The sequence below is a fragment of the Thunnus albacares genome, chromosome 15, assembly GCF_914725855.1.
Source record: "Thunnus albacares chromosome 15, fThuAlb1.1, whole genome shotgun sequence".
NCBI classification, from domain to species: domain Eukaryota; kingdom Metazoa; phylum Chordata; class Actinopteri; order Scombriformes; family Scombridae; genus Thunnus; species Thunnus albacares.
In genome coordinates this window covers 19333593-19354648 of record NC_058120.1, presented here as the reverse complement: position 1 = coordinate 19354648, position 21056 = coordinate 19333593, and the positions used below count along the sequence as shown (strand labels likewise).

The window sequence follows — 21056 nt, the reverse complement described above, 5'->3', positions numbered from 1 at the left end:
ACAGTACTTATGATGGAGGCCCAGTCTGTGTTATAGTATTGCATATTATAATTAAGAATTCGTTATTATTGATGCATTAATGAGAGCAGCATGTTAATGTTGTTATCATCTTAGATAAATATAAGACTTGCATGAACAGTTTTCATCTGAGATATAACTAACTATAGCCCTCTTGAGTAAAGTAGTGAAATAAAAAGTACAATATTTTCCTCTAAAATGACGTGGAGTAGAAGTATAAATGAACACAAAATGAAAGTATTCAAGTAAATTACAAATACTTTAAAATTGTACCAAAATACAGACATTAAATTAACTCATTTCACCACTGTGGGTGGAAGAAGAACCAATAATTTAAGAATTAAATGCATTATTATTATTATTATTATTATTATTATTATTATTATTATTATTATTATTATTATTATTATTATTATTATTGTTATTATTATTATTATTGTTGTTGTTGTTGTTGTTGTTGTTGTTGTTGTTGAATCTTGGTTTGTAGTGATTGATAATGACAAAAGGCTCCCGCCCATTGGCTGAATCTGAAAGCCTGATTCTGATTGGTCCGTGCTCAGCTCCATGACCTTTCACCCTCAACTGCTTCCTGTACTTGCTAACTTGTTAGTTGTAAACACTAAATAAGACATCTGTTAAGACCCTTAACTACCCTTGAACCTTGAGACACATCTCGCATAGAGATACGACACATCTTAGCACACAGGCACACAGCGATGCGGGCTGTTAAGTGAACGTTTATGGTAAGTAATTATAGAAATTGGTCGCTAAATTCTTGTCAAACATTGTGCTAATCGAGCTAACTGAAGTAACAGTGACGTTAGGTGCAAGATGAAATTAACTGTTTATTCTGGTAATAGCACTGACGTAGTTTTAGCTTTCTTATACGAAAAGCGGAGCCAGTTTGTCTGCAGTTTAGTAGCATTAAAGGTAAATGTCTTCGGGGAAGCAACTTGCAAACGTGTTATTTCTTCCATTGCTGCAATGACAAAAAGACTTTGTGTTTCTACAATCTAGATGCTTATTGTAACTATCCTGAAATGTTACAAAAGTAAAATTCCTGTTTCAGATTAGACCTCAAACAATTAATCGATAGCTAAATAATAATAATAATTATAACATTATTCTACAAAAATTTAGATAATTATTGAATTGTTTTTAAAAAAGGTTTTAAGTTTTTAAGCAAAAATGCTTTCATTCAGCTTCTCAAATGTGAATATTTGCTGGTTTTCCTAATATGAAACTACTCATATTAAACTTAACATTTTGTTTTGTTTTTTTTTACTGTTAGACGTATGATTATCTCTCCTTTGGGCTTTGGAATTATTATAGCTATTTTCTGATATTTTATGGATCAAAGGATAAATTGGAAAAATAATCAGAGAATAAATTGATATCAATAATGATTACAAAGGACAGAACTCCCCATGCACAGCCAGTATTTTCAGTCAGGTGCTGGTTGGTCGCAGGAACATATAGGGTGAAAGGAGCTTTATTAGGCTCCTAATAAAGTCACAGTAAAGTCATCTCAGTGTGCGGTGGTTAATTTTGATTTTCACCATAAATAATGATTATTTTAGGTAAGATTTGTGTAAAAAAAAAAAAAAAAAAAAATTTAAGATTGACTTTTTGACAATTGGAGTTTGGAATTGTTCAGCGATAAATAGAATAAGGTATCAATTACATATTGACATTGACTTTCTTTGATAAGGTGTTTTACAGATCTTTTCAGAATTTGTCAGTATGTGAGAGAGAGAGAGTTATGCCATAAAGTGGCTATTAGCTTATCGCAGGTATATTTCCATGTTGGCTGATAAGTAACAAGAAGTTGGATTTTACATTACAAAAGCTACATTCCTTTCTGACATCAGAACTGTGCTACTTCATTACAGATTGGCTACAAAGCTTAGCTTAGATTTGCTACAAAGCTGACACATGAGTAGATTTTTGTTGTTGTCATTTGCTGAGCTGTTCCACATAACTAGATCCAACTATCCAACCTGGAAAATAAGAAGTATATCTGTTGCACTGAGAGGTTTACCAGCTTCTGTCTTATGTAACAAGACTGATGATTCATCCCATTTATCTCCTACAGCCTGTTTTACCTTTCAACTCTCTGCAGTCATGGCTGGGATTTTGCACAGGACACTAAGACTGAGGACAGCTCTGAGCGCCCTCTCATCTACTGCCACAGCCAGACCTTCACATGTAGACCTCTGCAGTCCAGTTCACCTCACCAGCTCATGGCAGTTTAGAGCCTGCTGTCGAAAGCTGCACGCTGGGGCAGATGGTCCAAAACAATCCCCCGCTGCAGCCCCAGAGAGGCTGCCGTTCTCCAGAGTAACTGAAGAAGATTTGAACTTCTTCAGGAAAATTCTTCAAGCCAGAACCATCACTGATCCAGACCTGCTGGAGTCAAGTAATGTGGACTGGCTAAAGTCAGTGAGAGGTGAAACCTGGAACTGAATAAACTCATTCTACTTGTACAACGATGTATTTCATATTTCTGATTCACTGATGTTCACTTCAGGTTCCAGTGAAGTATTGCTGAGACCTCAGACAACAGAAGAAGTTTCTCAAATTCTCAGGTAAAGAACAAACAGCTGGTGGACGGATAAACAGACAACTGAGGTGTATATCAGAGGCTTAAAGTTGTCTTATTCCTCTCATCCCCCTGATGTAGTTATTGTAACAATCGTAACCTGGCAGTGAACACACAAGGAGGAAACACCGGGCTGGTGGGAGGAAGTGTGCCAGTTTATGATGAGATCATCCTCTCCACTGCTCTCATGAACAACATCCTTAGCTTTGATAGTATTTCTGGTGAGTCTCAAAATATTGAATCTTCAAAAAAAAAAAAAAGTGTTTGAATCATCTTGAGAGATCCTTTTCTCCATCTGGCAGGTATTCTGACGTGCCAGGCCGGTTGTGTCCTGGAGAACTTGTCTCTCTACCTGGAGGAGAGAGACTACATCATGCCACTGGATCTGGGGGCAAAAGGCAGTTGTCACATTGGGGGTAACGTTGCAACTAATGCGGGCGGACTCCGGCTGCTGCGATACGGCTCCTTACACGGGACTGTGCTGGGTGTGGAAGTGGTTAGTGTAAATAAATGAGGGGCTGCAGAGGAAAGGTGTCTTATGTTGAAGGATAGAATAATTGATCTAATGCTTGTGTTTATGAATGTACAGGTGTTGGCAGATGGGCGGGTGCTGGACTGCTTGGCCACGCTGAGGAAAGATAATACAGGATATGACCTGAAACAGCTCTTTATAGGATCAGAGGGCACACTGGGGGTCATTACCGCAGTGTCCGTCCTTTGTCCACGGAAACCCAAATCTGTCAATGTGGTTTTCCTGGGTAGGAATTTCTCACATCTACAAGCACAAAACTGTGTGCAGGCAGTTTAGAAAATTGTGTCATAGTTGTTAAAGATTAGAGTTTATGAGTTTGCGGCTAAATCATACCTTCCTTATCTCTGTTTTTAGGTTGTGAGACCTTCGAGCAGCTGCTGAAGACATTTCAGCTGTGCAGAGGCATGCTGGGAGAAATTCTGTCAGCCTACGAGTTCTTGGACAGTGAATGTATGAGGCTGCTGAATACGCACCTCAAACTTCCCAATCCCATCTCCGGTACACAACTACACACACACACACACACACACACACACACACACACACACACACACACACACACACAGGCGATCTCCGTGTCTGACACAATTAAAAACACACACATACACATGCTAACCTGTTCCCTCCACTCTGCAGACTGTCCGTTCTACGTCGTCATAGAAACGTCTGGATCTGACCCGACACACGACGGGGAGAAGCTCCACAACTTCTTAGAGGAGGCGATGACATCATCGCTGGTTACTGATGGGACTGTGGCAACTGAGGACTCAAAAATAAAGGTAACGTTCGATTATTTTCATTATCGATTGATCTGCTGATTATTTTCTTAGGTAATCGATAAACTGTTTAGACTTTTATATGTCAGACAATATAGAAAAATGCTAATATTAAGTTTACCGTCACATTAGGCAAATAAAAGCTACAAATATTCACATCTTAGAAGCTGAAACTAGCTATTTTTGGCATTTTTGCTTGAAAAATTAGTTAAAATGATTAATTGATCATATTTAAACTCGGTAGGTTTTGTGGAAATAATGATGATACAATCAGCCTTTCCATATTTCCTGTCTTGTCTGTTTCCTCTCTGCCTGTGTCAAGGCTCTGTGGTCAATGCGTGAACGTGTCACAGAGGCACTGACTCACGATGGGTTCACCTACAAGTATGACATCTCACTTCCTGTGGAGCGGATCTACCAGCTGGTGACGGATATGAGGGAGCACCTAGGGGACCGGGCCAAGAGTGTGGTGGGATACGGACACGTAGGTAAGACCACGAGATGGAAAGAGATGAAAAAAAGTCTGTATATCAGGAGGGAAAAAGCAGCCTGCTAGCATGAGACATGATTTCTTTGTACTATATCCTGAAATAGGTAGTGCCTTACATTAAATATTCAGGTTAAATATTGTTTTCACCTCACTTTCACCCTTCATCCCTGACCTGATCTCTCCATCTCTTCCTGTAGGTGACGGGAACCTCCACTTGAACATCACCTCTCCTGCCAAAGACCCTGCTCTCCTGGCCGCCATAGAGCCTTTTGTCTACGAGTGGACAGCTGGCTGTCAGGGAAGCATCAGTGCTGAGCACGGCCTGGGCCTGAAGAAGAGGAACTACATCTACTACAGTAAACCAAGCCAGGCTGTCACTCTGATGGGAAACATCAAGGCCATGCTGGACCCCAAAGGCATTCTCAACCCGTACAAGACTTTGCCAGACAACCTGAAATGACCCTCAGTGACGGGAAGTTCTGTCTTTGTTTAGACACATATAGTTTTCAAATTTGGATGTAAAAGGTGATTTATGTAGAGCTAATGCAGGGGCTTTTTTGAGCTACAACTTGATTGATAAGTAGTTTTATGGCAGGTCACACCCTTTCCTGTGATACCCCTCTCACACATTTGTTGCAGAGCTGCTAGTTTTGCACAAGAAACAGCCACAAACATCAAGTGATGTCAGTTTGCTCCATATGTTCCCTAAAGTGAAAAAGTTTCATGTTCATTTGCACAAAGAACTAATTTCAAAATGACATTGAAGTCAACAGGTTGTTGAATTTTTGGCACTCTGGACTGAATATTTCAATTGAAGTTATTTCTAAACATTAACTACCTCTGCTACTTGAATTAAGTCTGATCCAGTCCTTGTTCCATAGAATATACAACTAATTTTGTATAGTAAGTACACTCCGTGTTCTTCAGTATTGCTGAGAGGAAGCCGGTGAATGATCCTGATGTGTAAACAGTGTTGTGCCTACTAGCGGCCACTAGGAGGCAGGCAGCGAATAAGAAAGTGACAGAATCCTCGAGGGCTTGAACATCTTAAATATGTGTAAACACTTGTGGCTACAGTCTGTCTGGTCGACAGCTGTTTCTGTCTAAGTCCACATGTTCTGCATTTAAATTGCAGCCTGTGTATTAACGTCCAGCACTGGAATACAAACAGTGTTGACCCTACTTCATGGGTCACAACTGGAATGTAATATTTCTATTTGTAGAAATATGTATTTTCTTAAATCATAACGCAAGTCAGCTGATAATTAGGCAAGAGTGCAGTAAATGTTTTATTACATATAAAAAAAAGACAAAGCAACATTTTTTTTTCCTTCAAAACAAAACCAGCATTTGTGAACATCTGTAACCGTACACCTAGGCAACTTCATCAGTTTAAAATGAATCTTGAATAAAACCAAATGAAGATGGGGAGTGTTTTTGTTTTTCATTATTCCAGCTGCTCATACAGTGCGGCATGATGGGAGACGAGAGGAGTAAATGGAGGCCCGGCTCGCTACAGAAAAAGACTTCACCTCCATTATCTTAAAAAAAAAAAAGTCAGCTCTACTATAAACACGTCTTCCTTTACTCCTCTCTCCATTGCACAGAGGACTTTTATTTTTTAAACCAGCCACAGTGAGTTTATAAAGTATGCCAGGCAGAGAGGATCAGTTCATTTCATATTCTTATTATAAGATACAGACTAATTCCTATTGGCAGGTACTTAATATGTGTCTACTCCAGGAACCACCAGAATAAACATGTTATCTGTAGTGTTTTATCCTGTTTTTCCATACAAACAAACTCAAGCTCAGCTGGAACAGTTTTCCTACTTTTTCCGCTATTTCTCAACAAATCATTTCCTACTAGCTCCGATAATGACAATATGGGTACAGAATGTCCAGTAGAGTAAATGCCTATATATGTATACAGTCAAGTTTCACGCGCCTTCGTACATCAGCCTTACATACCCTCAGTAGTGTGGTAGCAGTGGAGTTTTAATACATAAATATCATACTATTTTAAAAAGTTTTAAAAACATTTTTTTGATTCTATTGGCTCTTTTCCTTTGTCAGTGAACATATTTGTGTGTTTGTAGTGTTTGTGGCGACAGTTGGCATGTTCTAATAAAGCTAAATGAGTGAAACTCTTTCTGATTGTCTCTGAGCAGAATGCCGCGACCACACGCCAAATAACACTGGCAGGGGATCAGAAATTGAATTGTAAAGTGTGTATGTGTGTGTGTTTAAGAAGGCCAAACCCAGAGCAGTCTTAAATGGGCATTAAAGCATTGGGATGGGATACTACAATATGCCATCCATGTTCTTCACACTCAGTAACAGTCCACAGTTCAGGTCAGTGCGAACACATTGGCAACTGATTTATGTCCCGTAGCGAAGGCTGGCTTGTTCAGAGACGACAGGTCTGTGTGGGCTTCAAGTCAGAGAGAAGGATGTCAGTGGAAGGCAACCACAGAGAAAGGAAGAGAAAGTGTGTGAGAGAGCGAGAGAAAAATGAGGCTGGATGACACTTGAACAACTCTTTCCTCTGGCTGTCAGTCCCCGTTATCGTCCTTTCTCTTTTAACAAACACGGGGGGCTCTTCTCTGTGCCGAGCCCTGACATCGGGCGGCTGCCTCTGAAGCTCCTCTCCCTCTCACGACTCCTTGCCCTTCTCCAGAGAGCTGTGAATCTTGTCCAGGGTCTTCTTGATACGCAGTGCTGTTAGCCTGGCAGAGGGGTTCTGGTACCAGCACTCCTTCATCAGTTTCACCAGAGCAGATAGAGTCTGAGAGAGAAAGAAACAAGATGGTTAAGAGGATGGAAAATAACAGGAGAGCCATGCAGTGAATACACCCACGGTGAGAAGAAGCTCCACGATCAATGTGACTGCAAGAGCTTTCAGACGTGTAGGGGCACTCTGAGGTCACAGCTACTGGGTTTCAAATCAGTCATGCCTCAAGAAGGGCAATCTGCCATTAAACTACATCACACAGCTGCCAAAATGTTTGGCCGTTAATTGCCATGGTGGACGTTATTGGTCACTGTACTGACAGTATATTTTGACATGAGCGATCGTTTCTTTAACGAGGGTAAATTAAGTATTAATATGAATGTTACTCACCGGATCAGAGAACCAGCGATTGGGAATGAAAGGCCTCTGCTGCTCCACACACACCACCTTCTTCATGTCCTCAAAGCTGGGGTCATTTGGCACCTGATCGTAGAACGGAGGCTTGTACTCCTCGACGATACCTGGAAATTGAGACGGCAGAAATGAGCGGAACCGATACAAGCAACGTAACTGGTCCAAGAGGATGTCCTTGTGTCCTGGCAACGTCCTGCTGAGTGCTAAAAGTGCACTGCAGACAAGACACTCACCGTTGCTGTACGTGCGTCTTGCTATCTCCCACAGCACCAGCCCAAAGGCCCAGATGTCCACTCTCTTATAGGCGTCAAAGCAGTCTGTCTGAATGGTCTCGTCCAGCACCTCAGGTGCCATGTAACGCTTGGTGCCCACTTTCGGGTTGTTGCCCACATCCAGCAGGTTGTCTGCCTGGGAGTGAGTCACAGCCAGTCCTGTAACATACAAAAATATACATCATTTAAGTAGGATATCAAAAAGACCTGTCCTTAAATGGACACACATGAATACAAACCAGGTAAAAGACGGACAGAGTGCAAAGGACCAATAAAATTAGAGAAGATCACAACCTGATGAAAACAATGCAGGTTTCCTACATTAAAAAGTAGGAAACATATTTGAAAGGCCTTAGAGAGGATATAACCTGCACATTTCCAGGACTATGTTTATATCGTGGGGCTCCACTGGTATATGTTTGCATGATTTACAGTTCAAAAAACTCCTTACTTATCTTATACTGGCCTCAAGTTTTAAAACTTTGACCATGTTTAACAGACATTATAACAATATATAAATTACATAAAATCACAAAAGACATGTTATATCCTCTTTAAGATATAAACAACGTATTTGAATGAGAAACATGAAGATTTAAACAAGATGTTTACAATGTGGACTCCACAGTATTCCTGAAAAAGCTACTATCTAACCTATTTGTCATTTTATTTTATCTTGTTTATTACTGATCAATCATACCCTAAAAATAAACTTTCTGAACAGAAAAAATGTAGATATATTATCCTTAAGGTCAATTTGAGGTCAAGCAGTGCTGTTATTGTTCATGTTAATGCTCCTGAAAAATGTAGCAGATACCAATGCATGAAATGTTGGACACTGGACCTATGATGCAGGATAGAGAACACTAACATATAAATAGTGGATAAAGACAAAGTAGTCATTAAATGAACTGACCCAGGTCTGCGATGCAGCAACGCAGCTCCTTCGTGACAAGGATGTTTTTGCTCTTCAGGTCCCGGTGCGCGATGGCCGGTTTCCCCTCTGTGCCGAAGATCTCTGTGTGCAGGTGCACCAGGCCGCACGCTATCGACGCCGCCATGGCCAAGCCCTCCGACGTCTCCACGGCAACTCGCTGCAGGTAGTCGTAAAGCGAGCCGTTTTCATGGTAATGAGTGATGAGCCACAGCTGGGTGCTGGAGTTTCGAGAAGTCATGTCAGACGCCATGAAGCCTGAGAAGAGAGAGAGAGAGAAATGTTTTCATTTATTAAAAAGACATTTATTACCGGGCTACTTTGCTGGATTGCATTATATTATGATGCAGAGGTGTTACTGCATTATTTACTTCCACCCTCTCAGTTTAACTGTTTTTAAATCAGTAGGTAGGCAGCAGGTTACAAGAAAGGTTAAATAAAACAAGCAAGATGTAAAACACATCTACCAGATGCATTTAGCTTTCAAAAGAGCTTTTATTTCTTGAAACTCAAGCAAAATACAAGAAAGGTGTTTTTTTCTAAATTAATCTTTTCCCAATTTGTACTAACTGGTTTGAAAACCTGTCGTTTTTGTCTGCAACAGACTCACCCAGTATGTTTTCATGTCTTAGCAGCACTGTATTGTAGATCTCAGTCTCTCTGAACCAGGACTTTTCATCTCTCGAGGAGAAGATTTTAACAGCCACGTTCTCCCCCTGCCACTGGCCTCGCCACACCTCTCCATACCTTCCCTTGCCTTGAAAAGAGGGATGAGAAAAGGAGAGGTTGAGAGATAGATGTACAGGAAGTCAGAATAAATATACAGAATTTTGAGTTTTACATTTTTTTTTTTTTAATTAAGAAGGACTTTTCAGATGATTTCATTCTACTTTTGGCTACATTCATACCGCATCTGAAGAGCTCTGAAGTCTGATTTTTCACAGACACAGATCTGATGTTTCAACATCAACAGCGCGACGCTCCACAAAGCCACATTTTTCCAATTCCAAACTGGTACAAACTGTGCTGTATGGTACTGTGGTACAAAACAGGATCCCAAGGCATGTGACCTACATACTTTTATTTGAACACTTAAATTGAAATTTGTCAGACTTACCATGAAAATGACTAAATCTTACATCACCAACCTCACACAAGTGTCGTAATATTGAACAACACGGTCAACGACGCACAAAAATGGAAAGAGAGAGGAAGTGATAACACGTGTTTTGACAGTTAAGCAAAAAATGACGTGAACTGTTATTATTGTGATCCTGTCATCATCTATTTAACATTGCTGTCTGATTTGTATCTTTATGCGAGTTACATCCTAGGATAGATATGTAGTAGATATGTACAGTCACTCAAAAGAACCGATACGAACAGTAAATTGAAACTGAGCATGAAGAACTTCAGTCTGCGTCTGGTGTGAATGACACAAGACTGACTGACACAGACTGAGTGCTGATGTTCAGCAGATAAACGGCTGAATAGGCGTTTCTTTCTCCTGACTAGTACGAAACTACAGAAATAACATGCTGTGTTCTGTGCTCCAGGTTACTTATACATTTGTTTTGTTTTTAATGCGAGGGTTTCCTCTTTTTCTTTGACTCAGGGGATAGTAAATATAACACCACTGACTTTTAAACTGTTGGTCAGACAAAACGAGACATCTGAAGACGTAACCTTAAGCTCTAGGACATTTTTCACTAGTTTCTGACATTTTATATGAACAATTAAACCAGAAAATAATTGACAGATTTATCAATAACGAGAAGAAAAAAAAACTGTCATTATCCCTAGAATGTTTTTCTGCTTGTGACATGAATTTCCTCGGTAGAGCTTTAATTAAATCAGTCAACTGATAAATAGGAAATCAAGATCCAGACTATTTTTGTTTGTGGTTCTGCGATGGTGGAATGAGCTCCGCACAGTGTAGCGACTCCGTCTGTGTATTCAAGACACGCCTGAAAACTCAGCTTGTCCGTGAACACCTCAACGCTTTAGCCCCTTTAACTTTTTCTTGATTGTTGCACTACTTTCTTATGGTTTATGCTGTTTCTTATGCTACTTCCAGTCATCTTCTGTCTAGCGCTCCGTCTCACTGCACTTGTACCTGGTCAGCTACTTAAGAATTTGTACCACGGCTCTTTTGAGTCACTGTCCTCTAACGCTTGACTGTCATGCCTCACTTGTAAGTTGCTTTGGATAATAGTGTCTGCAAAATGTAAATGTAAATAAATAAGTTTGTCTGCAGATGACATGTTCACTGTGGTTTGTTGTACTTACCGACACACTCCATCAGACTGATCTGCCTGGCCACAGTTCTCTGGACCAGGAAGGGAAGACCTGAGCCACTGCCTGAAGTACACGAGTGATCCAGCAGGTCCTGAGTATAGAGAAAGATATCAGTTTAGTTGTGTGTGCCACATTTTTTTCCCTACACTACAAAAATTAGGTGCCCGATTAAGGTAATAACAGCTGGAAATAATAGTGAAAATGGTTGTGACCTAAACACTAAAATCTTGGGTTGAAAATCAGGTTGTCTGCAGGTTCCGCCAATTAAATTTGAGAGCTAAATGCCAAAGATTTTAATCACCTAAAAACTAATTAAAAAACAATAAACACAGCTCTTGTCTGCATGAATTGTTTAATTTCCCCATAAAGGAACAGAGCACCAGAAAATCACAGCTTTCATAAAAAAAAAACTTTACAAAATTAAATTTAAAAGTATAAAAAACAATATTTGACTGTAATCAGCACCAATGAAAGCCATGAATTTTGATTAATTAAATAATCAGGACTTCTATCGGGACTTGCAGATACTCTAACAAACTTGACTAATAGCTGGAGGATGATGCTGGTAAACAGCTGGCAAAACTGAAATAACCACATTTCCGAATTATTTCTTAGAGGGGATTCAAGAGGAACGTCTGTCGCTCTTACTGCTAAAGTGCTGTCTCCCACATTGGAGGTGATGAGGCCGTCTATGGCTCCCTGTTCAGTGTCAAACTCCTGCAGCCTCTGCAGACGGCCGTGGTGGAGCCTCCTGCAGGCCAGTACGGATACTACAGACAGCACAGCCAGAACCACCACAGGACCAAGTACAAAGAGAGCCAGCATCTCTACACGATACCGGACCGGCTCTTCTTCTGGGGCTGTGGGCAAGAGAAGACAAGAAATAGATTCAGATTGGAGAAACAGGAAAAGTAGGATAGTGCCAAAATATTTCATGGACTGATACAGAACATTTTGCTTGATGATTCACTTCTTTGCTGAAGTTAGGTTTTTTTTTGTTGGTTACTAAGTTATATGTACCTGATGGCAGCAGAGACATCAGATAGCTCCTGCTGGTGTTGCTGTTACACATGTCCTGAGCACAGCAGAAAATGGCCTGGTGGAAGGACGGAGCTGTGGAGCAATGCAAACGGATTTTCTCCGACCCTTGCAGGCAGCCACGCTCAAACATCACCCCGCTGCTGCCCACTTTGACGGAGGAGAAGCACCGGGTGCCCTGGCACTGGGTGTCCTGGAGGCATTTGGGGCTATCACACAGACACACCAACTGTCCATCTGTGGAAGAGATGAAAGGAGGTTCATTATACTCTCCTGCTGTTCTGCAGTGCATAAAAACAGATACACAATGTGGATTTATTTAAGCGGGTGGACTGATCATCCTCTAGCAGTTGTCACCAGGGAGGTGAGACTCTCACTGTGCCCAAAATTAAGTCTATAGTATCCACAAACTGTGACAAGATCAAATAACAAATGCACCAAGTTTCTGATTCAAACAACAGTCATTGTTAAAGAAGAATTTAATTAAATTATCACTAAACCAGAGACATCAGTTTTTCCTTCACTGTCAACATGGAACAAATATTTGTCTAAGGCAAGATGTTACTACAGGATTTTTCTAGACAGTGCAATACATCTGGATTACAAGGACATCCAGTGTCTATTGAAAAACCACAACGGTGCGCTGCAGGTGAGTTGTTTTGATCTAGCTACGTTTTTACTCATCCATATTGCAGATCCCATCGCAAATACTGATGGCAGACAAATTGTGCTTTTTTGAGTCACATTTCAGTGATTTAAATCAGCCAAACAAAAAGGCCCGGGCATTATTCCTGTCAACTTACCCTGGTTTCAGATTTTATTCAGCAAAGTTATACAATTAAACAAAGAACCCAATAAACCTGCCACTTGGAACAGGCTCCAGATGCAGAGGATGACGTCAAGTCAGTTTTATTTATCTTTATTTGTATAGCCCAAAATCACGACGTTTCCTCAAAGGGACTTTACAATGTAGATAATGAGAGCTGCAGGAAACACATAATTGTCTCTAATGAAACCAATCAAGCTGACTCATTTTCTGTTTGTCTCATTTGTGATCATGACACATATACAGTCTGTAAAGCTATTGCTGTTTTGCTTTGGGTACAATTTTGTTTTTTTTGGGACATCCTGGTGGCCAAGTGCTTATCATACTTCATGTCTGTCCCAACAATCAACTGTCCAGCAAAAGCAAAAGATGCCAAGAAATTATTAAAACCAATTAAAAAAAAATTTTTTTTTAAGGTGCTGTTGTGTTTTTCCGACACTCCACGTCCACAGCTACATAGTGTGACATTGCAAAGTGGTGAACTGCATGGCAGTTGTGGCACCTGTGTCCACAGTATCACCTAGATGGTAACAAATGTCACTGTCTGAACGTGCCTTAAACCTTAGCCCAGCTTCAAATCATCACTCTGAGTGGTACAACAATGTGTGACTCTCTGCTGTCATGGACATGGGTGATTGCTCCTCACTAGAAATGAGCAGCTGCCAGTGTGATAATAACTCATGATCTTTTAGTGTGACTGCACATCATGAACAGACAACAGATGAGAGGCTTTCAGTCTGCACATTGTTTTTAACCTCTTCAACTCCAGGACGCCGGTGTCCTCAGCTGACATTACTGTCTTTCAGAGGTTTAAGCAGGCTCAGTTAAAGTGAATATCATATATTCTGGTATCATATGAAATTAAACGACCTGAGGCATTCACTGGTACCAACCATGTCATGCTAGCTTGTCAGGAAGGGAGCTAAATAACGCTCCAAAGTTAGGCTAAATTTTGGCAAGGGGAAAAACTAGCATGGCCATTTTCAAAGGGGTTCCACTGACCTCTCACCTCAAGATATCTGAATGAAAATGGGTTCTATGGGTACCCACGAGTCTCACCTTTACAGTCATGCCCACTTTATGCTAATCCCATGCAGTTATGGTCAAAAACCATGCAGTTTTTTGCATGCAGTATAAATGTGTTATTTTCGCCTATTCTAAAAATATTGTGTATTTGAATATTTCCGCATACTGGGGTCCCTAAACAGTTTTGGAATTGTATAAATTTGGTATGACTGGAAAGTTGAGACTCTTGTGGATTGAATGAGCCCAACTGTCGTCATGTGTAATGATGTTAGTCCCCATGGTAGCCATTTCATTGTTGTGAGACCATTTTTTGAAACTTGACCTCACCGTATAAAATGACCTATTGTGACCTCACAGCCTCATGAAACTTTACAATCATAAACTACAGGCCTAGGTCATTCAGGGGACGTATGGCTTTCCTAGGTTTATTGACAATAAGGAGGTTTATGAGCAAGAAGTACTCGCCATCCAATCACAGGAAAATGCTATTCTTCTTCAAAATGTCAAAAGTTCTTGATACCAAATCGCAGAATGAATTTTTCTATGGTATTCCTCAAGGTCTTATTGTCTTAATGTGGTATTTTGGCAGGGTTTTTGACACTGAGTGGTCAAAAATTAAAGTTGAATTTTGCACCAAATCTGTGTAACAAAAGATTGCTGCAACAACTTGAGACATAACTGAGCATGGTGATAGCCATCATATACTTCCATCATAATGTTCTAAGCCCTTATACACTCTAAACTTTCAAAATTTGTATTGGCGCCTAATCAAAACACAGTGTATATTACAGGGTTATGACTAGAAAAACTTGACACACAGCGCTGAACTGCATCTTCAGGTACCCAGCTTTCAGATGATATATACAACTTCTTTGTGGCATATACTGTTGACATGCTATCTCTCCCTAAAAATGCCCCCACCCCACAAAAAGACAGAATGGGTCTATGGTAGGGAGGGGGGAGCAGGAGAGCAGGAAGACAACTGAGCACAGTACCTGAGCCCTCAGCCGATGTCTGCAGGGCCTGTAGCAAGAGCAGCAGAAGGATGTGGACACTGCAACAACCCATGTTTCAGTGCACTGAAGGAAGGAGAGAATAAGAGAAGAGGAGACAGAGAGAGAGTTCAAATGAGTACACTCTTGCAAAGAGGATAATTACATTTACCCCCCTCTGTGTTTACTGATGATCCCTGCCAATGCCTCAGACAGAAAGGAAGCAACAACTTATAATGGCGGAACTAAAGAGTCCTCAATTTATCTTTGTCAAAGGTTTATTTCATACACATTACTAATTATTGCTTAAACTGCAACCATTTCTAAAACAACCACATGGGATCACTTGTATTAGTAGTTAAAAAGAAAATGACTTTATATTCACCCAATATAATCATATGGTTTAAAGTTGACTTGTTAATAAAGGAGCTAATTATTACTGATGACTTCAATGGGAATATTTGTTGTTGCTCTGCAGGCTAACAGTTAATGTAGCATTTACAACAACTGACGTGAAGCTAACTTCACACCTTAAATTTCAATGTCATAGCCGCTGTTTTTTGCGTTAAGTCTTTAAAAGAACAAAGCTATCAGTAACTCCTCCTTGGTAAACACCACAGACTGGGGTCCTGATTGTTTGCTGTAGCCAACAGGCCATTAACAAGCGGGTTTATTGGCCGTCCACAGGCGCCTCGGAGGCGCCAGTCAGACAGACGGCTGCCCGATGCTGCTGCGAGCTAAGCTAAGCTAGCTGCAGTATCAGAGCACAAAGCGGCAGCCTGGCAGCCGGACAAAAAAACATACAAAGCAAACATCCACCTACCTGGCACACACGGAGCACAGCTTCTAAGTCATTCTGTGATGTTTATATGTCCGTATGTCAAGTTTAAATTATATTATTAGGGTGATTTGCGATGGGAGAAGCCGAAAGCACCGCAGCCCAGCCCACCCACTGGCTGTTCAAGCTACACATGACGTCACCAAAATATTATCGTCGAGATGCATTGTGGGGCAGAGGAGTCCTCCAACAGGTTAAAGACGAAAATAAACATAACACCTGTGATTTTAGTTTTGATGTTAAATGGGAATAACATGAATATTACCTTTTTAACTGAGATAAGCAGAAGCAAAGGAGGCTACATTTACTCAAGTACTGTACTCACTACTACTACTACTACTACTACTACTACTACTACTACTACTACTACTATTACTACTACTACTACTACTATTAGTATCACTTAGTGCAGTTTTTAGGTACTGTCACAAAGAGTAATTACATTTTAAGGTATATATTTTTATTTTTATTTCATTATATTTATCTGATACCTTCGTTGGTCAAATTTTAAATAAGATGATAAAATATACTGTGTAAATTACCAAAATATACACTAATACTAATACTACATGCAACATTCAAATACTTGCATTACAGTTAAATGCATCAATAATTAAACACATAGTATGTATATAGATACTTGTATACTGTACATTACATCATAATACTTCTATACTTCAGCTAAGTAAATATTTGAATGCAGAACTTTTACATAGAAGTATACCGTATATATACAGGACTTACCTATGTAAATATGTAAATACTTACATTATTTTAAACTATGGTATTAGTACTTTAGGGATTTGAAAACAACCATTAGGTAATAGATACCATTAAATTACCTCATATTAATCTCTCCATGTAGCCTAAATTTAGATTTTGAAGAGGGGTGGTGTATGAGAGCATCTCCTCCAAATACAGACTGTATGACTCAGATAACTGTGACAGCTTCAGGGGAGAAGTCATGTATGTGTCAATATCCTGTAATTATAACTCTGAAAAATCTTACAATTGTGTAACAGTTCAGTTTGTGTGGGTGAACATTCAGTTAGTAATCAAATGGTACATCAACAGCTCCACAGACAGTGATTATTACAGCCTCCAGGGACAAATCCTGATGGAAAATGTCAATAAATATTTAGTCTCCTCAATCCTGTAATAACTACTTATTATGATTGATAATATAATAAAACTTAGTTTGTATTATCAGTAGTTTTTAGACATAATTGGCTTGCTGTCTATTTAATAGTGTACTAACCACTAACCATAGGCTGTATAAGGTACTAACTTAAACCAATAATCTACACTCTTATATTTTGTCTTACTAAAATTTAAAAAAAAACTTTTGATGATACAAAATGATTCAATATGACTGAATTTTTGTTTGGTTATGTTTAATTGATAACATCTCTATCATTATCATTCTCTGGGACACTTACAGCTACATAGATAGTTGGTGCAATTTTGGTTAAATTTAGGTGAATGCTTGATTCTCTCTGAATCAGTAATCAAAGTGACTTTTTGTAAAATCCACTGCTTATTTATTCTGAGTGACAGACCACATGTTACATTTTTTACTGTGACACATAAATACTTCTGCACCTCTCAAGAACAGATAACTAACCCAAACCAAGTGTTATGTATGACACTGTCTTATTAGTTAGCAATATTTAGTAGTGAATAAGTAAAATTAGATATGTTCAATTTCTTTGTGGCATGTTTCCACTGCCAAGAGACATTCCAGCCAGTGTGAAGTGCAAGAGAAGAAACACAGAAACAAAGACTACTTTCACTTACACCATGTAAAATGAATGTACTTTTGTGAAATGAAACATTTCAAATAGCAAATGTTATATATTTATTGAGACGAGATACATCAAGATTTGGGTGGCTCACAATTTCCTGTATACTCTCACTGGAAATCTTGGAAAAGTACACATTTCATTTCACATTGCTTTCACATGCTTGATTTAAAAAGTGCAACTGTGCTTCCTTGTTCCTTCATCCATGCATGCTGAGGATCAGATACCCCCCCTCCAAAAAAAAAAAGAGCTCTTAAAAGGTGCACAAAAACCAATATGACCCTCCATCTCCTGACTAACCATGCACATCTGAAACTGAAATACAGTTTTAGATGTGTTTCGGATGTAATACAATCGTATTATCTGATGCTGAGGAGCAGAAGTGTTTGGATCTGGCCGGGAACACCACAGATCGGAATATTAAAGGCAATTTGCAATGTGTCCGTGGCCTGAACACCAGAGATTGTATGGACAAAATCAAGGTATCTGTTCAGTCTTTTTTTTTCATGTTCATTTATTAATCTAAATCCGAATAATAGGAACTTTTAGTGAGGTGGGAGGTTATAGATTGAAATTTGAAAAAATATTATCATCTTCAACAATCTTTCTCCATGATTTTCTTTTAAACTTTCTCAACATGACCACACTTTCATTAACTAGTAATAGTTTCTTTTTTCAGACATATTTGTAAGTAATCTGCTCTATTTTTATGTTACATACAGTACCAGTCAAAGATTTGGACACACCTTGAGAAGTGTACTGGTACTGTACATGTAATATGAGATAGTTCCAGCTCCAGAAGGTACTGAAGGGACTTCATAAAAACACATTTGTGCATTGTATTTATTTGTTGCCATTGAACACCACAGTTTGGTATAAGCAAGCATCCCTCAGCTATTTGAAACAAGACACAGCCTCCATGTTTGGAGATGACATCTATGCTGCTAGTCTCTGCCATGGCCTGGAGCTGGCAGCAGGTTATATGTACCTGATGGCAGCAGAGACATCAGATAGCTCCTGGTGGTGTTGCTGTTACACATGTCCTGGGCACAGCAGAAAATGGCCTGGTGGAAGGACGGAGCTGTGGAGCAATGCAAACGGATTTTCTCCGACCCTTGCAGGCAGCCACGCTCAAACATCACCCCGCTGCTGCCCCCTTTGACAGAGGAGAAGTACCGGTTGCTGTGGCACTGGGTGTGCTGGAGGCATTTGGGGCTATCACACAGACACACCAACTGTCCATCTGTGGAAGAGATGAAAGGAGGTTCATTATATTCTCCTGCTGTTCTGCAGTGCATAAAAACAGATACACAATGTGGATTTATTTAAGGCAGCAAACCAGAGACAGTAAGACTTCTGTCTCACCAAGTTTCTCACTCACACACAAAGTGCAACACAAAGTAACTGTGCACTCACACTAAAAGGCAGACACACACAGAAGTGGGTGGACTGATCATCCTCTAGCAGTTGTCACCAGGGAGGTGAGACTCTCACTGTGCCCAAAATTAAGTCTATAGTATCCACAAACTGTGACAAGATCACATAACAAATGCACCAAGTTTCTGATTCAAACAACAGTCATTGCTAAAGCCCATTTTTCTTCTAGCTGTTGTGTGCAGTGGAGAAGAATTTAATTTAATTATCACTAAACGAGAAACATCAGTTTTTCCTTCACTGTCAACATGGAACAAATATCTGTCCACAGCAAGATGATACTACAGAATAGGACTTTTCTAGTCAGTGCAATACATCTGGAATACAAAGACTTTAAAAATGACATCCAGTGTCTATTGAAAAACCATAACGGTGTGCTGCAGGTGAGTTGTTTTTATCTAGCTACGTTTTTACTCATCCATATTGCAGATCCCATCGCAAATACTGATGGCACACAAATTGTGCTTTTTTGAGTCACATTTCAGTGATTTAAATCAGCCAAACAAAAAGGCCCGGGCATTATTCCTGTCAACTTACCCTGGTTTCAGATTTTATTCAGCAAAGTTATACAATTAAACAAAGAACCCAATAAACCTGCCACTTGGAACAGGCTCCAGATGCAGAGGATGACGTCAAGTCAGTTTTATTTATCTTTATTTGTATAGCCCAAAATCACGACGTTTCCTCAAAGGGACTTTACAATGAAGATAATGAGAGCTGCAGGAAACACATAATTGTCTCTAATGAAACCAATCAAGCTGACTCATTTTCTGTTTGTCTCATTTGTGATCATGATACATATACAGTCTGTGAAACTACTGCTGTTTTTCTGGGGCATCCTGGTGGCCAAGTGGTGCTGAACTGCATCTTCAGGTTCCCAGATTTCAGATGATGTATACAACTTCTATGTGGCATATACTGTTGACCTGCCACCCCCCACCTCCCCCCAAAAGAAAGACATATATGGGTCTATGGAAGGTGGGGGGGGCAAGAAGACAACTGAGCACAGTACCTGATGTCTGCAGGGCCTGTAGCCATGTTTCAGTGCACTGAAGGAAGGAGAGAATAAGAGAAGAGGAGACAGAGAGAGAGTTCAAATGAGTACACTCTTGTAAAGAGAATAATTACATTTACTCTCCTCTGTGTTTACTGATGATCCCTGCCAATGCTTCAGACAGAAAGGAAGCAACAACTTATAATGGCAGAACCAGAGAGTCCTCAATTTGTCTTTGTCAAAGGTTTATTTCATGCACATCACTAATTATTGATTTAACTGCAACCATTTCTAAGACAACCACATGGGATCACTTGTATTAGTAGTTAAAAAGAAAAAGACTTAATATTCACTCAATATAATCATCTGGTTTAAAGTTGACAGGCCATAAGCGGGTTTATTGGCCGTCCACAAGTGCCTCGGAGGCGCCAGTCAGACAGACGGCTGCACGATGCTGCTGCGAGCTAAGCTAAGCTAGCTGCAGTATCAGAGCACAAAGCGGCAGCCTGGCGAAAACATCCACCTACTTGGCACACACGGGGCACAGCTTCTAAGTCAAGTTTAAATTATGTTATTGGGGTGATTTTGTGATGGGAGAGGCAGACAGCACCGCAGCCCAGCCCACTCACTGGCTGTTCACGCTACACATGACGTCACCAAAATATTATTGTGGAGATGCATTGTGGGGCAGAGGAGTCCTCCGACAGGTTAAAGACGAAAATTACCATAACACCTGTGATATTAGTTTTAATATTAAGTGGGAATAAAAATGAATACTACATCAGTTAAAAGCCCTTTTAACTGAGATAAGCTGAAGCAAAGAAGGCTACATTTACTAAAGTACTGCACTCACTACTACTACTACTACAACAACAACTACTAGTATCTACTGTATATCTACTGTAGATATACAGGACTTACCTATGTCAATATATACATACTTACATTATTTTAAATTATAGTATTACTACCTAAGGGATTTGAAAACAACCATTAGGTAATAGATACCATTAAATTACCTCATATTAATCTCTCCA

At 39.8% G+C, this 21056-nt stretch overlaps 2 protein-coding genes across 6 annotated transcripts; one reads left to right on the top strand and one right to left on the bottom strand.

Moving 5' to 3' along the window:
* Positions 1–586: 586 nt before the first annotated feature.
* On the top strand, positions 587–5847 carry d2hgdh (D-2-hydroxyglutarate dehydrogenase). 3 transcript variants are annotated; one of them, XM_044374500.1, is made up of 10 exons: positions 587–761; positions 2141–2467; positions 2549–2606; positions 2702–2841; positions 2923–3116; positions 3210–3378; positions 3507–3650; positions 3789–3931; positions 4251–4416; positions 4616–5847. In XM_044374500.1, the coding sequence occupies exons 2-10, from the start codon at positions 2143–2145 to the stop codon at positions 4876–4878; spliced, it is 1602 nt and encodes a 533-aa protein (XP_044230435.1). In that variant the 5' UTR covers positions 587–761; positions 2141–2142; the 3' UTR covers positions 4879–5847. The 3 variants fall into 3 exon arrangements, with proteins under 3 accessions (XP_044230435.1, XP_044230434.1, XP_044230436.1); XM_044374499.1 differs by having other exon boundaries at positions 588–761; positions 2114–2467; XM_044374501.1 differs by lacking the exon at positions 587–761 and having other exon boundaries at positions 2418–2456.
* acvr1l (activin A receptor, type 1 like) lies at positions 4982–20656 on the bottom strand. Of its 3 annotated transcripts, none has more exons than XM_044374503.1 (12): positions 20547–20656; positions 20038–20074; positions 18580–18834; positions 14955–15038; positions 12090–12344; positions 11718–11929; positions 11061–11160; positions 9382–9528; positions 8754–9029; positions 7799–7996; positions 7542–7672; positions 4982–7205 (listed from the first exon to the last, which is right to left on the bottom strand). In XM_044374503.1, the coding sequence occupies exons 4-12, from the start codon at positions 15025–15027 to the stop codon at positions 7074–7076; spliced, it is 1524 nt and encodes a 507-aa protein (XP_044230438.1). In that variant the 5' UTR covers positions 15028–15038; positions 18580–18834; positions 20038–20074; positions 20547–20656; the 3' UTR covers positions 4982–7073. The 3 variants fall into 3 exon arrangements, with proteins under 3 accessions (XP_044230438.1, XP_044230440.1, XP_044230437.1); XM_044374505.1 differs by lacking the exon at positions 20547–20656 and adding an exon at positions 20373–20514; XM_044374502.1 differs by lacking the exons at positions 18580–18834; positions 20038–20074; positions 20547–20656 and adding an exon at positions 15775–15924.
* Positions 20657–21056: the final 400 nt, after the last annotated feature.

Coding starts and splice junctions, on each gene's coding strand:
- d2hgdh (XM_044374500.1), top strand. CDS start 2,143: ATGGCTGGGATTTTGCACAGGACACTAAGACTGAGGACAGCTCTGAGC. Junction 2,468..2,548: donor CTGGCTAAAGTCAGTGAGAG/GTGAAACCTGGA, acceptor TGTTCACTTCAG/GTTCCAGTGAAGTATTGCTG. Junction 3,651..3,788: donor ACTTCCCAATCCCATCTCCG/GTACACAACTAC, acceptor TCCACTCTGCAG/ACTGTCCGTTCTACGTCGTC.
- acvr1l (XM_044374503.1), bottom strand. CDS start 15,027: ATGGGTTGTTGCAGTGTCCACATCCTTCTGCTGCTCTTGCTACAGGCC. Junction 9,529..11,060: donor CAGTCTGATGGAGTGTGTCG/GTAAGTACAACA, acceptor CCTCTTTTCAAG/GCAAGGGAAGGTATGGAGAG. Junction 7,997..8,753: donor TTGCTGCATCGCAGACCTGG/GTCAGTTCATTT, acceptor TGTATGTTACAG/GACTGGCTGTGACTCACTCC.